Source organism: Platalea leucorodia, assembly GCF_965183815.1.
Source record: "Platalea leucorodia genome assembly, chromosome: 14".
Classification (NCBI taxonomy): domain Eukaryota; kingdom Metazoa; phylum Chordata; class Aves; order Pelecaniformes; family Threskiornithidae; genus Platalea; species Platalea leucorodia.
The window spans coordinates 13,520,311-13,536,222 of NC_138836.1; the positions used below are offsets into that span (position 1 = coordinate 13,520,311).

At 54.4% G+C, this 15,912-nt stretch overlaps 1 protein-coding gene across 3 annotated transcripts in view; it reads left to right on the forward strand.

Moving 5' to 3' along the window:
* The window catches only part of MYOCD (myocardin), a 40,661-nt gene extending 34,047 nt beyond the window's left edge, over positions 1–6,614 (forward strand). For 2 of the 3 annotated variants that reach the window (XM_082326631.1, XM_082326633.1), the window contains 2 exons: positions 3,332–3,389; positions 4,078–6,614. In XM_082326631.1, the coding sequence (XP_082182757.1) occupies positions 3,332–3,389; positions 4,078–4,646 (627 nt within the window). In that variant the 3' untranslated portion in view covers positions 4,647–6,614. The remainder of the gene's footprint in view (positions 1–3,331; positions 3,390–4,077) is intronic. The other variant, XM_082326632.1, reaches the window with a different exon arrangement.
* Positions 6,615–15,912: the final 9,298 nt, after the last annotated feature.

Here is a 15,912-nt window from a genome sequence, read left to right on the forward strand (position 1 = left end):
GCATTGGCGCAGCTTCTTCTGCCCTAAAAGAGCCCTAACTCAGCTGCCTCTCCTCTCAGGGGGAGGGTCTGGCACAGCTGTGCCCTGGGGGAGTCCTGGCACAGCTCCCTCTGCCCCATGGAGCCCTGGCAAAGCTCTATACCACAGCAGGGAAGCACCGGCACAGATTCCTCAGCCCCTGGGAGAGTCCTGGCACAGCTTCCTACCCCCCTGGGAGAGCCCCACTGCAGTGTTGCAGGGCTTTTCAGCATCTTGCTGAGCCATTGCGGCTCCTAGCAGCGTGTGAGGGATTTTGACCACTGGGTTGAAGGAGGACAGTTACCCCGGTCATATGGGAAGCCTTTTCTTGGGAAGGTAGAGCAGGGCTTGCAATTGGGGTCTGCAGTCAGATAGAGCTTGTGCCTCCCCACCAGGCAACCAGCACAGCAGAGAGTTGTCCCTTCAGTGCTCACCACTCCTCACTCAGCCCTCTGGACAGGTACGAAAGCTTGGAGAGGGGCGCACGCTGCCAACACATAAAAGCAGCACAAGGTGCTGCTGATCGCAGCCCCAGTTCATCCCAACACCCTGCCAGGGTTTCCCAGGCAGCAGCAACACCTATCATACAGTCTGTAAAACACACACAGTGGTGCAATGCATGCACGCTGCATTTAGGGAAGATGTACAGCAAGTGCACCCTGAGTGCACCACAGCTGCACAGCAGAGCGACAGCCACTGCGAAACAGCCAGCGCTCGAGCGGGACAGCTCACGAATTGCATTCCCGCAGTTAGCACACTGAGCAGGAGCTGGGCAGTGGGGTGCAGTGTTGCGAGGTGGCAAAAAGCAGGATGCAGCGTGGTCTCTAAGCCATTCAGAGGACGGTGAGATAGGTGACGTGGGCAGCTGGCACACAGCACTGCCAGTGAGGTGGGCAATAGGGAGCAATTTAGGGTGAGGGGGCACAGAGACAGCATGCTGCCGGGGGGATGGGCAGTGGAGTGCAGTGCTGTGGGGGTGAGGTAGGCAGTGGGGCTTGCTGCTGGGGTGAAATGGGCAACGGGGAGCAGTGCTTTGGGTGAGCTGGGCAATAGGGAGCAGTGCTGTGGATAAGCCAGCAGTGGAGCAGCGAGCAGGGGATGCAGTGGGTGACCTCAGCAGTGGAGGTGAGCTGGGCAATGGGGCAGAGCTGTGGGGACAACAGGCAGTGGGACACAGTGCTGTGAGGCAATACTCCAAGAGAGGGAGTGGGGCTGCTCTGGGTGGCCGGGCAGCGGGCAGCGAGCATCAGCAGGGAGCAGCGACACCTCAGGGGCATCTCCATCTCCTTCCTCACTGCCCGAGTGCAAGGGGCATACGCAGGGGATGGCCCCAGGGTGTCCTGCAGCTCATCCTGGCCGCGACACCACCCATCCTGAGCATCCCTCTGCTGCCTGCAAGGGGCGCCCAGGGGCGAGGGTCCCTCTTCAGCAACAGCTCCCTCTCTGTGCCCAGCATTGGAGTGCCGTCCCCCGCAAGCCAGGGTTACTGTTCCTCCCAGCTGCCCTCCACAGAAAGGTGGCCCGGATGTGCATGGCCAAGCCAAGTGGCCTCACCGCTGCCCTGCATTCATTTCTCGATCCGACCTGCCTGCTGTGGCCATGCTGCATCCCCTGGCGCTGGGTCTCATGGGACGAGGCAGCCATGGCCAGGTGGTGGGGAAGGACACACAAGGGCCTAGAAGCGATGGGGACAGCAACTGGCAGGCACTGGACCTTCAGATGAGGTCCATCCTGGAAGAGGGGACTGGCAAAAAGCTGGCACTGATATGCAGGTGTTTGGCACAGCCAGAGGGAAAGCCTAGGTGCTGACCTGGCAGTGACTCTTTGGAGTGGTCTTCCCTGGCCTGGGGTCTGTGAGATGCCCGCAGACAGGTGGTGATGGAGAGGGTTCCAGCCACCAGCAGCCCATTTCTCTCTCCCCCTTGCTCTGCACATTCACGGCTGGACCAAGCACTAGTATGCTCTGCGGCATCATGCCTGTGCTCTGGCGGCAACCAAAGGTCAGCCCTGTGCCTCAGAGCTAGGTTGACAGAGCTAGTTTACCTCCCTCTCTCCTGCCCGGAGGCCAGGCACTTTGTTTGAGCTGATTTGACCCATAAAAGCATTAGTTTCCCTGGCACCACTCTGGCTTCAACAGGGGTGAAAGAGAGCTGGGCCTCCCGCCGTGCCTCCCTGTGCATTGACTCCGTTTCCCTGTATTTCCCCCATGCAGATGGCTACGCAGGCAGGTCAAAAGTTTTCTATTCCATCCCCAAGTTTTTGTAAGTCAAGCCCAGCCCTCTCAGAGGTAAAGCAGCCTCCACCCTATGAGGATGCAGTAAAGCAGGTAACTGCATGATTTTTATTTTCTATAGGGCTAGGGCTGCACAGAGTGTTCTTTTGCAGTTCATGTAACTCACCTGCAGGAGTTAAAACCCGTTATGGGGTCTTTGGGTAGGACAGGCCTGTTTCCATAAGGAATGGGCTTTTCCTGAAGACTGAGTTGCCGAATGACTGCCACAAAGCAGTCAGACACCACGCTGGATGGGATAGTGTCTTCTGTGCTGATGAAAGGCGCCAGTCCACCCTGGGCTCCTGACATCCCACACAAATACTCCAGGACTTCGGTGTACTCTTCTTCAGGGTGCTCAGTGCTCTCCGAGAAACAGACTCTTGACCACTCCCAAGTCACCAGGAAACGTCACCTTCCCTCTTTAGCCCATTAGCAAAGGGCCTGTCTCCATGCCATCTGCTTCCCTTAGAAGGCCAAGGGAGCGCTGGTCCCACCAGGAGGACTCTCCATCCCCCATGAACCCCTTCTTGTGAGAGACTGTCAGCAGCCTCAATGCCGGTCATGATGGTGCCTTTAGGAAAATGGAGCAATGCTGGTGGCAGTGATAAAAATGGGCTTACGCTGGCTGGCAGGGAGGTGTGCAGAAAGTCCTTCCAGTCTCCGGTCAGGGAGAGGAGGAGGAGGATGTGTTGCCCCCAGGGACCTGCAGGGAGTGCAAAGAGGCACATGCCTGTGCGAGGTGCTGGGTCCAAAAAGTTTTTGCGTCCTGACGGTCCTGGGAAGAGGCAGTCTGTGATGGCCTCTGAGCAGAGGGTCGGTGGCAGGGCGGGGGGAACCTGGTGCCATGCTCCCCACATCCACCATGCTTGTCCCAGGGCCCTGCAGTGCTCACCTGAAAGCTGCTGCCAGCCCCATGTTGGAGTGGTATCTCTCCTGCATGGGAGAAAGCCATTTGTGGGGTCCAGAGCCACCTACCTGGCTTGTGGCTGGAGGGACTCTCCTCCTAACGCCCTCTACTCTCCTCTTTGTCGTTTGCTGCAGCAGATGACACGAAGTCAGCAGATGGACGAGCTCCTGGACGTGCTGATTGAGAGCGGAGGTACGCACTGCTTCCCTGTTCCCCTCCAGGGCTTCCCCTCCAAGCCAGCGTCAGTCCATGGGGCTCAGTGCACTCTGCGCACCCTGTGCACCCCAGCAGAGCTGCCTGAGTTGAGTACAGCTTTCATTTGCCCTCCCTGTGCCAGCAGCCACTAAGATTGAATCCAAAAGCGTATTGGCCCTCCCGGAGCCTGCTCCCCCATGTGCAGACCTGGTGGGGTGGGCAGGGCTTGGGTATCGCCTGTGCAGACTGCACAGAGAGAAGGGATGGCAGGGCAGCAGCCCTGGGCTCAGCACTGCCAGCACCCTCCCCAGGCAGAGCCCCCAGTGTCCCCCAGCATTCCCAGTGCTGCCAGTGCCATCTCCCACATAGAGCACTGCCAGTGCCCTCCCCTGTGCCAAGTGCTGCCTGCACCCTTTCCCATGCCCGACCCATGCCCAGCCCCGTGGGGACAGCTGCCAGTGCTTGTGCCCAGGGGACTGTGTCCAAAACCAGGGGAGTCGAGGTCAGAAAGCAGGAACGTGCGAGGCTTCCCACAGGGAGGGTGGGCAGGCAATGCCAAGGGGATTGAGTGGGGGCGTCTCCGTAGTCACGCCCAAGAGCTCAGCTGGGGGCTGTGGTGGTGCCCCTGTGCCCAGCAGTGGTGGGCACTGCCAGAGCACCTCAAACCTCTCTCATTTGTTGACAGAAATGCCAGCCAATGCCAAGGAAGATCGGTCCTGCCTCCAGAAAGTACCTCAGATAACGGTGTCTACAGGGAACTCCAGCGCTTCTCTCCCAAAGTCATCCACCGCGTTCGAGCAGGTCTCCTCGGCCCAGCTCTCCTTCGAGCACTGTCCGGGCAGCAGTGATGCTCACCTTGAGGTCCTGCTGAACGCCCACAGCCCCCTGGGGAGGGTCAGTGAAATCGCCCTGCTGAAGATGGGGGGAGAAGAGTCCCACTTTGAAGGGATGATGGAGGGGTTCTCCGGCAAAGCCGCAGATGAACTGCTCACCTCCCAGGAGATTTTACAGACTCCCCTCTCACCCATGGAAACCCAGCTCTCCCCTTCCCCTGCTGATGGCTCTGGTTTACAAATGAGTTTCACTGAGTCTCCGTGGGAAACGATGGAGTGGCTGGACCTCACACCCCCCAGCTCCGCCACCGGCTTTGGCTCGCTCACCCCTGCGGGTCCCAGCATCTTCAACATTGATTTCCTAGATGTTACCGATCTCAATCTAAACACCAGCATGGACCTGCACCTGCAGCAGTGGTGAAAGGGAGGGTGGTGGAGGCAGGATGCTGTAAGCCTGCAGCAGCCAGCACAGTGCTTCTGTCAGGCCAGAGAACACACAGGGCTAAGGTGCCACATCCAGGGGAACTGGAGTCATTTTCCCAGCGTATAAACTTGTTTGAATTTCCAGTTACTGCAAACTGACAGCACAACAGCTCTGGTACTTTGGTTTTCCTCCATCGACACATCCCCACAGAGGACACCAGTGCCTTTAACACTTCTTTAGATTGACAAGAACTTCAGTTTTGTTTCTTTTATCTTTTTTCCCCCCAGTTTTAGCAGTCACTCTCATGAGAACTGGAGCAGCTCATGACAGAACTGTGTGGTGAGGAGACCTCACCTGGGTGGCAATGGGAAATCAAGGAGAGGAGAGCTCATTGCTGCCCCCTCCTCTACTGCCTTTCTGCCGGTCCAGCTCTTTAGGCAATCCTGCTGGGCTCATCTTGGCCATGCCCAGGCCAGGGGGTGTGGGAGCAGGGAGGCTCTGCCCAGCCAGGGCGACAAGCACACTTCCCCGTACAGCCAGGCTCGCCTTGCTTCCTTCCTCCCGCCCCTGAAGCTGCGTTGCCCACTCCCTGTACAGCTCTGCTCCAGGTGGATGAGAGATGGAGCCCACCATGTTCGTGGTGGCACCTTGTCATATCCTCATGGTGCCTGAGGGGCTGAAAGCCCAGGAGCCATCCTGGCTGCAGTCTGAACTGAATCAAGCCTGTGAGCTTGGAGCAGAGAGCTCTGGGCATTGGAGGCAGGTATCGAAGGGATGTGGCATCCCGGTGGAGCTGCCGTGTCCCAGCTAGTGTGGTACAGATGAAGAGATGTGTAATGTGTTCTGGTCCAAGGTAGGAGCAAGTCGTATGGAAAATACAGCCAGGCTTTGGAGGGGCTGTCCTTTGCATGGCCAGAAGTCAGGATGGATCTCTACCGCCTTGCGTGACCTGGGAGCGGGGGGGACCAGAACAGGCGTTCGGTGACCTGCACGTGGGGCAGGGCTCAGCAGGCCCTTGCGTGGCTGCAGTTTTGTGCGAGCATCTGCTTTTGTTGCCTCCACTTCTCTGCCATCCATCCCTCCGTCCTTCTTCCCATTCCTCCCTGATCCCCAGCAGTCATCCCCTTCTTCCCAAGTTTACTCCAGCGTCACTGCTCACTCAGCCCAGAGCAAGGCCGTCCGGAGAACAGCTGTGAATCACTGAGCCTGGAGGAGCTAGTTCTCCTGAAGCCGTCAGAGATGGATGCTCTCCTGCAGTGATGCCTCCCATTTGAAGTCACCAGCATTTCTCCTATGAGTCTCTGTGCAATATACTTCCTCAGGCTCTAGCGAGAAGGAGCCTTTGCTTCACTTCTTGGCTTCCACCAAAGAATTTGCTGCAGACTGTTTGACGGACACGTCTACTTCTTTGCAATTCTGGTTTTGCCAAAGTAAATATTGTTGCTGACAAAGATTGTTAAACTATTTACAGACTGAACGTATTTAATATTTGTGTTACTGGAAGCACAGCACATCGGAGATGCAGCTGCTGGGGAGGAGGTCCGGCGCGAGGGGCTTGCGGGCAGCCCGGCCGTGGCTCCCGCGGGGCGCTCCCCGGGATGCGGGAGCTGTCGGAGGAGGCTCTGCAGCCCCTGCTGTGTCTCCAGTTCGTGGCGTTGTTGCATGCTGTATAAAGCACGTGGCAGTAGCTTTCAACTCACTATTTAAAGCACCACTTTTCTATTGTACAAATGGTCACAGTGCACTGCTAGGATAGATGATCACAGGTTGCATTTTTTTTTAAAGAATTTCTTTTTCTAAGTGAGAGATTTTTTGAAGCCGGTCCGTGGAGAGTTTTAATAGCACTTGAAACAGAGTAGTGTTAGCTGCTACACTGCATTGTTGTACAGGGCTTTCCAGATAACTTTCTCCTCTCAGCAAATGTATTTCCTTATTTAAAGGGATGCTGTCAGCTTCAAACTTATAAGCAAGCACATTTCCTTACCTATGTTACCAGCAACACCTTCATTATTAAAAACCCCTTTGTCTTGCCACTCGTCTGCTCGCAGTTTGCTCTTTGATTTCGCCAGCTGGGGCAGCCACAGCCGTCCCAGCTGCGACCATTTGGTATCAGCTCTGTGCCCTGGGGCAGAAGGATTTCTTTCACAGCAACAGTTTCTCCTGGAGGATTTCTAAACAAGCTAGCTGGAATCTCCTGTTTCTGAAGGCTTTTTCTTCTGTTGGCTTTGGTTTCGCTTTGTTCTCCTGCAAACCCTGCTCCTCTGGTCAGTGTCCCCTTCAAAGGCAGCGGTTGGCACCTTGCCCAAACCCCTTTGCATTTTCCAGCAGCCGAACTCCCGGCGGCGGCGGGCTGCTGGATGCACGGTGGGCTGCTGGACAGACGGTGGGCTGCTGGACGCACGGTGGGCGCGGGCAGAGCTCCCCTCGCAGCTGAACCTCCTGCTGCCCGCCGGCAAGCGGCAGAGGCAGGCTGGAGAGCTCTTCCCGGGGAGACCCTGGCTCCTTCTTCCCTGTACCCATTAGTGTCTGTTTCCAGATTCATCATGTCTTTCCTTTGATTAAAGAAGGGTTTCCAGGACATTCACCCATCTGTTTGCAGGGAGGGACTGCCTGTGTGTCCACAGATGGGCTTAAAAGGTGAAAAAATCCAGAAGTGAATCTGAAAAGATGTAGATGAAAAAACAACTAGTTCCTACGAACATCTTTTAATCTCTAAACTAAACTCTGTAACCAAATGTGTTGTGATAAACTTCCTGGACTGAGCCAAGATATGGTTACTCAGAGAAAGAGAAGACAAGCCTCAGTCTAGGGTTGTTTCAGGAATACCGATGGACAGGAGCACTCACCTGGCCCATCTGCCCTCGAGGAAAGCCTGCCCGCCTTGTTCAGCCTGCAGAAGAGGAGCTGGGAGGACGTGCTGCCAGTCTCCCGTTGTAAAAGGCAAAGAGCAGGGCGAGTGGAACAGGGAGTCACAGCCTTAAAGCGCAGGAGAGATGCTTGTCAGGTGCCGAGGCTTGGACCAGAGCATTTGGGGAGGCTGAGTCCAGACCAAGGTCCTGCTGTGGGGCAGAGGGAGGGATTGGGTGGTCTCCTGAGGTCTCCTTCCAGGCCCCAGGTGATACCTGCAGCAGAGCTTCTCCGCTGCCTGGCTCAGCTCTGCCCTGGCCATCAGTTTTCCAGCCCTGCTGGAGCAGCCTCCTGCGAAAGCGTGGGCTGCGCTGGCAGGAGAGGACCTGCCCTCCCCTCCCGTTGCCTTGGCCAGAGAAGCACCTGCAAAGCCCCATCCACGTTCAGCCACCACCATGAAGCTCCCCAGCAGCTTGCTGGCCGGGCATCACCCTTGGGTCCCATTTGGGAGGTGTTTCAGTTCCCTGCCCTCCCAGGCAGGGATGCCAGAGCCTCACCCCACCGGTCGCTGCAATTCCCTCGCATTTACAGCTTCAGGGTTGTTCCCTACTGCTTTGTAACCCTGCCTCTGTGCCGTGGTGTCCTGCATCTCGGATAGCTCTCGTTCTTCCTGGCACCCTCTGTGTCAGAGCAAGGCCATGGATGCTCTGCCTTCTTTTGCTCAGTGCCTGCTGATGAACTGTACTCTCCACACCTCGAGGAGTTAGTGCCTTCAGTGTGTGGGTGTTTTTCCCACACAGGCTGTCCCAAGGGATTTAGGGTCCTAAGGTTTTCCTTCCTGTCAAAGCCTGGATTCGATGAAGGAAAAGCCTCCATCACTGGAGAATCCCAGTGATGTCCCACTCTCCCTGGGCCTTCCTGCCTGAAAAATACAGGAAATATAAAGCAAAAAAGTGTTCCAAGAGTCAAATAACATTTTGCATGCCTTTGGCAAGATTTTTAAATGTGAGATGCCTGGCTCAGTGCACCATCCAATGCTTCCTCCACAGGAGGCACTGAGATGTCAACAGCATCTTTCCACCAGCTCCCAGGTCAAGACAGACCATGTTTTAGGCACAGTTTCCCCTCCCAGGAGGCATGGGGAAACATCTGTTCCTCAGCCCTTCTGGGCTCAGCGGGGGCACCCTGTGCCCTCGGGTGTGTGTGGGATGAAGAGGCGGCAGCGGGAGGAACTTGCATGTGCCCATAGCAGACCCCTGTAGCACGGGGGAGCCCAAAAGCCCCTGAGCCCATCACCACAGCTGCCAGTGCCTTCCACCACCCCGCCACCAACACCCCATCACCCTGTGACACCCACACCAGCACCCCTGGCATCCCTCGTTGCACCCCAGTGTCACCTCCGCACCCACAGCAGCCCCCAGCCCTCTCCAGCTGCACCTCATCACCCACACGGATCCCTCGCTGCCCCCACAGCAGCGCATACAGCCCCTCGTACCTGCTCACCAGCATGGGACACTCACCCCACTCCGAGCACACTGCTGCCCACCACCCATCCACATCCCTCTGCTCCTCCATGGCCAGTTAACCCAGAGCCTCTACGCCCCCTCCCACCCAAACTCACTCAAGGGGGACCAGGGCCACTCCTTACCCATGCATGGACCCTCTGAGATGCTTATGGCCCTGGGGCTTCTGGCGTCATCCTGTGCCTCTTCCTTCAGGCCCCTGCTGTCATCCCATGCCTGTAGTCCTCTACGTGCATTTTGCTATGGAAGTATAGATAGTTATTTATGCACAGAACTTCTCATTATAACTAGCCATTAGTTACAAAATATATACAAGACTGTGTTACATCACACAATTGTAGGAGAGCTAAAACAAACCAAGTAATGATCATCTTGTCATTAGATAATTGCTCTTACAGCTAAACAAGCTAAAGCAACGCTCCAGGCAGGCTAAAACTAGTTCAGGCAAGGCCTGATGAGTCCTGAGACCCCTTTTGCTAGCTCAGCACAAGGCTGTGGCCTTGTAGCAGCAGCAGCACCCTATTTACTGGGCTTCAAAACTACAAAAGCATGGCACCTCAGGTGAGGCCATGGATCATCTCCTGCCTTGCTCATCTGGTAAGAAAACATGTTCACCAGAGACACCTGAACCTCTCCCATCCAAGTAACCCCCCCTTCCTGGTGCCAACCTCAGCCAGCACCATGCGAAGAAGTGGCTCCGGCATCCCTCGCTGGAAATGCCCCTGCATTCAGATCACACACTGGTGGTAGTGATCCCGTCAAAAAGGTGGCTTCAGCTGCAGGAAACAGGAATTGGCTGGATTTCGAGATGGTTTCCACCGACCTCTTGAAATTGGGATCAGATTCAAATGTCTTCAGGAAATCACTGTGGTATGGAATCCCAGGATCTGAATCTTTCTGTCCTCCTTCCTGATTTGCTTCCCTCCTCCTTGTCCAGCTCAAACCCAGGTGCAGAGGGAGAAAGGGAAACAAACACAGGATCCTGGTGCAGGGAACCAGGGGAATGGCCGTGGTCTGCACTATGCAGAAGGCTGCGCTACAACTTCCAACCATGCACCCATCACAGTTTTCTCCGTGTGTTGGTATTTTTTTCTCTTAAAGCATCTTCAGCTGGCCAGGGTGTGCTTGCTCGCATGGAGCAGCCCTCCTGGGTTGTGCTTCTGTGGAGCACTGAAATTTCAGTGCGTCTCCTGGGTCAGGAGAACTAGAGGTGGTCACAAACTGGATGGCTCATGAACCAGTTCTGCAAATGTCTGGTGGGCCTCATATTGAAGCTCTATCTTCTCAGAAACACCCAACAGCTTCTGAAGACTTGTAATCGGTCCATGGAGCTACCAGTGTGCTGCAGCAGACAGGTTCTCAGTCCATCTTGAACCTGGTGAGAACCTGTTTTCCTCAGAAGGTCATGCAGGATCTCCTCCTCTGCTTAAAATAATCTGACTGAACATAATCCAGATTGCTGCAGCATCAGTTGGCTCCATCTCTATCCAACAAGCTGTACTCCTCTCTGGCCAAGGGACAGAGCTGCCTCCACAATCGGCTATTGAAGTAAACTTTTTTCTCAGAGGCATAGAAGGAATTCAGGCATCCAAATTTTGCTTCTTGTCTTTCTGTCTGAGGTGGCTGACTTATGTCGAGCATGGATCAAATCTGGGAAAAGAAGGGACAGAGCAGAAGTGCTCTGGATGGGACAATGGGGCATGGTGTCTGGTGGCTAACGAGATGTCAGGCTCACACAAAGCAGCTTCTCCAATGGTTTTCAGCATAGCCCTGATGTCTGCACTCACAGAAGCACAAGTATGGACATGAACACAGTTACCACACACTTAATATGTACAACCTTGCAAGCAAGTGCGGCTTCTCTAGTGTGAGTAAATGGCCTTTCTATACACACCAAACCCTTTCACCCTCCCCACTGCCCGAGCCTGCACGTGCTTCTGGGAGTGTTAGCACAGCTACACCTGCAGAGTAGCATCCCTGCACCCAGCTCTTCTGGTGCAGCTGGACAGAGGTTTGCAAGTCAAAGTAGCAAGTGCTTGGAGATGCAGGCTTTCTCCTGGCAGCAGGGCCTGCCCAGCCCTTCCATCTGGAATTTATGCAAAGATAATGGCTTTTGGTCACACCCTGTCTGGCAGATACCCCACGGGCCAGCCCGCCAGCCTGCTCTGTGATTTTATTCCCAATACAACAGTGGCACCATGTATCTCCAGAAGAGGGAGTTTGTGCTTCATCCTGTTCTCCAAGCATTTGCACAGCTTTAAACATAATGGAAAAATTCAAGAGCTGCTTTCTTTTCTTATGCATCAGAGCAGCCACTCCTTCTTTCCCTGGACCCTTCACACATGCAAAGCAGTGACCATGCTTGTGATTTGTATCAGGAGTCAAAGCTGGTGAGGCCGTCCCTCGAATGCTGTGCTCAGCGCTGGGCCCCGCACCCCAAGGCGGCCATGGAGGGGCTGGAGCGTGGCCAGAGCAGGGCAGCGAGGCTGGGGCAGGGGCTGGAGCACAAGGCTGGGGAGGAGCGGCTGGGGGAGCTGGGGGGGCTCAGCCTGGAGAAGAGGAGGCTGAGGGGAGCCCTCATCGCTCTCTGCAACGGCCTGAAAGGAGGCTGGAGCCGGGGGGGTCGGTCTCTGCTCCCCAGGAACAAGCGATGGGACGAGAGGGAACGGCCTCAAGCTGCGCCAGGGCAGGGTTGGGTTGGGTATTAGGGAAATTTCTTCACGGAGAGAGTGGTCAGGCACTGGCACAGGCTGCTCAGGGAAGTGGTGCAATCCCAGTCCCTGGAAGTATTCATAAAGTGTGTAGGTGTGGTGCTTAGGGACATGGTTTAGAGGTGGACCTGGCAGTGACAGGTTAACAGTTGGACTCAATGATCTCAGAGGTCCTTTCCAACCTTAACGATTCTATGATTCTATGAAAATGGAGCTTTTTTTTTTTTTTAACCAGCACCTATGGTATTAACCCAGGCCTGAGCACTTCATTTAAACTTACCTGGCCACCAAAGGAGACAAGAGGCTGGAATGAAGGCTAGGGGAAGCCAAGCAGAAGATCAGTGGAAATACAGACCACACAACTCAAAGTGCTCCTGACAGGAATAGGTGGTGATGCACATCTGCATTCGTATGGCTTGGGTCCAGGTAGGGATGAGTTTGAACTCACCTAAACCTCAAAGCTGGTCTTGGCGTTCCACAGACAAATAATAATCATAACAGAGCACAGTATGCTTTTTTGGATGCTATTTAATGCTTGGTGAAAATCTGAGAAGCACCTCAGCCATGCAAGTGGGCATAAAGGTGTAAGGAATTGGTATGAGGTGCCAGCCTGGACCACTGGGCACAGGGTGGTCCATGGCTCGAGGTCTGCCTGGAGGCTGGCTCAAACATCTGCTCCTAGCCTTGGCGCTGAGCACAGAAACCAGGGCAGCCTCAGAGCCCGTGTGGTGGCACAGAGGGAGAAGCCAGAGTCGACTGATATGGACCTGGTCATGGTGCCTACAGGAGGACTCCCAGCCCCATGGCTGGAGAAAGCCATCATATATCACTCAAGCAAGGAAAGCTGGAATTGTCCAAGGGCTCAGAGGAGCATCAACAGTGGCACTGGGCAGGTCTGGGTCCTGTCTGAGACAGTAGCGGCATCTGGGATGTGGGTTGGACGTTTTCTGTACCACCCTCAGCAATGACACAATGACAATGGAGGTGATGTGAAGGCAGTGAAGTCCAAATGGGCAAGGAGGAAAAACTGAGCATGAGTTCAACAAGGAGCAACTGAAAGGAACTGAAATGACCACAAATACAGTCCCTTCTGCATGCCACACAGTCACAGTGGAAAAGAGATGAGAGAGATCCTCTCCCTCCTGCAGAGCATGGGCATACTCAGTGCAGGGATGTGCAGGTGGACTCGCATCCAGCCACCGGCTTCTTTCGTCTCCTTCAGCTCTGACAGCTTCTTCGAGAACAAATCTCAGGACACAAAGGCAGGCTGCAGCGCAAAAGGAAAAGAATCCCAGAGCAGCTCCGATTCATGGAAAAAGGCGCTGTAAGGTAAGGAGCTGGGTCCTCTTGCATCTGCCCAGCAGGAAGGGGCTCTCTCTGGTGTGTGGCTGGATTTTGTCTTCTACCTGGAGATCACCCAATCAGGGATCTTGGATTCTGGCTGAATAGTGGGGACAGCAGGTGGTTCAAAATATCCCAAGTATTGTGCTGCCAACAGGAACCTTCCAGAAAAAGCTTCATGTGGTGGAAACACTGAATTTATGCAAACTGACGGCTTTCAACTACTGCTGACCTTTCACACTGCGTAGCTCGACACAGCAAGACTTTCTTCAGCTCCGTTATCTGCCTTCCCTTCTCTTGACAAAATTCTCACCCTCCAAGGAGCCAACGCAAGAGCCAATGCCAGGTTAATCCACCCATTCACAAATACTTCTGGTCCTGAGCTGTGGCATGACCAATGATCCCTGCCTGTCTGCTCTGGCTCTCCCCTTCACTGAATCGGATGCTCCTGGGGCGGTCCCATCAAGCCAAGCACTACAGGCACTCATGGCTGGCCCCTCTTGCCCAACACCATCTTCTTTCCCAGTGAGGCTGCTGGGGTCCAGTTCTGCCCACCTGCCTGGACAGTCTCCAAGCCCTCCGTGGCTTCCAGGCAGGAGAGACGCTTGTCCCAGCACCAGGAGGCTTGGCAGTAGGAACTACCCTTAGCTCATCTGGACTTTGCAGACATTGACTGCTCTTGCAAAAATAAAGAAGCCTGCGAGGCTGTGAGCATCAGCTGCGCTTTCCCCAGAGCGTGGGCACGGCCGCCTGCCCTCCTCGCAGGGACGAGGTGTCCTGAGCCACCACAACCTCCCTCTGCAGCAAACAGGGCTCACCTGAGAGGCACCCCGTTAGCACAGAGGGCTCAGCAGTCTTCCAGAGAAAGAAAATATATCCAGGTCTCCCTACACTTTTTTTAAATTTAGCATAAGCAGTTCCGAAGGCTGCTTTTCTTCTGCACAGCTGCCTCCACCGGGAGGACAGGCCTGGAAGCCAGGTATTTCAACAGGTTTTAATGAATCTTCCCATTCATGTCTGACCTTACAAAATGAAAATAACAAGGTCACAGTCGCATCCTAGTTTTATTACAACTGACCTGCAGGCAAAAGGATAGAACTATTACATAAACACTCTGATCCATGTATAATATCTTAAATAGAGGAGGAAGTCAAACCAGGATACCGGATAAAATACTCTGAAGCTCTTTGAAGCAGTTATGTTCCTGAGCTCCATTTTACAGACAATAAGGCAACATCCCTGAACATCAGCTTTTTGATAATCTTTATACATTTTTCTATGGTACAAGAAAAAAAAAATAACCAGAGTTCACAATGTACAGTTCTTACACTATTTTCACAGCTTCTGAACACTATACACTTTTTTTTTTCTTTTTTAATAAAGATACATTGTAATAAATGGTGCACCATTAATAGTTTATAATAATCTATGTTTAATATGCTAAACCTGTCCTTCTGTACAGCCACCCATGCCACAGCACCTCAACCCTGACTTTATCACTGGCAGCTCAAAGGTTCCTGGTTCCATTTCCCATCCGTCGAAAGCCAACTGGTCGCGCTGCTACAGACGAGCTCTGGACGGGTCCGCAGTGGAGGACGGACCCCAGCCGTGCCCAAAGCGCAGAGCAAGGCAGTCGCTTGCTTTGGAGGGAACCTGATTTTTGGGAGCATCCATCTCAGTGTTAGCCCTCTGAAAGGTTTTTGGGCTCCCTGTCACTGGGGAGATGTGAATCAGACTTTAACGTCCGAGAGGTGGGGGCAGAGGCAGAGCACCTCTGCACGCGCCCGTCTTTACTGGATCTGGTTTAGTCCCCGCAGCCAGCACCCCGTGAGACCGGCGCGCCCGGTTCGGGTGGCTGAAAGCTGCCGAGATGAATGACAGCTGCGGGCACGCGCCAAGCCTGAGAAAAGCCGAGTTTTCTGAGGCTACGGGGCTGGGGGGAGAACTACCGCTTTAGATACGCTACGGATCTTGTTCAACTGATCCTTCCACGTGATTAATCAGAGCTGTTGGGAATGACGGGTTACTTCAGAAAGCTCTGCCGTGTCTGTTTTGGGAAGACTTTAGTGACTGCCTCGCCTGACGAGCAGCCCGGAGGAAGGGCAGGAGGACTGCACCTCCCTGCCCGGCCGGGCACGCTGCGCCCCACGGGATCACATCAGCGTCAGCCTCGGTGCCAGAGGGACCAGCTCCGACAGCCGAGCGGGAGATGCGCGGTGCCGCAAGCCTTACGGAAGGGCTTCACCTCTGCAGCCGGAGAAGCACCAGGTGTCCACATGAGCATGGCCTCAGCTCTCTCCTTTCCCAACCGAGCAGGTGGGGCAGGGATGTGCTGGTCTCCAGTGCTCCCACATCAGCCCAGCTTGCACTTGCTAGCATTGGTTTGACGTGGGAAGCCCCTTCCTTGGGAATCCTGCCAGTACCGCTGTGTTTTCACTCCCATTGCGTCTCTAGCCCTCTGCGTCCTGGGTCCGGTTTTGCCGCAGAGCTTTGACAGTAAGTCGCTCTAACATTGATGAAGTCCTACCAAGTGCCTGAACTAGACAACTCAAAGTGGAAATTACAGACCCTGCAGCCTCCATTTTATCCCTGGTATGCTACTAAATGCCTGAAAACCGCAATGTTTTGAAAAAAAAAAAGTTTTCAGGAAAAATTAATCTTTGAAAAATATGCCAAATTTAAAAAAACCCAACTGATACGCTTTTTTGCTCAGCAATGGCCAGAAGATGACAGCTTGCCCGGCCTCGCTGGGTCAGCCAAAAGCTCACAAGGTCTTAGATGCCGCCTCATCTCCACCTCCTCTCTATCTGCACTAAACAACTCAGTGAGGTTTGCTCTAGG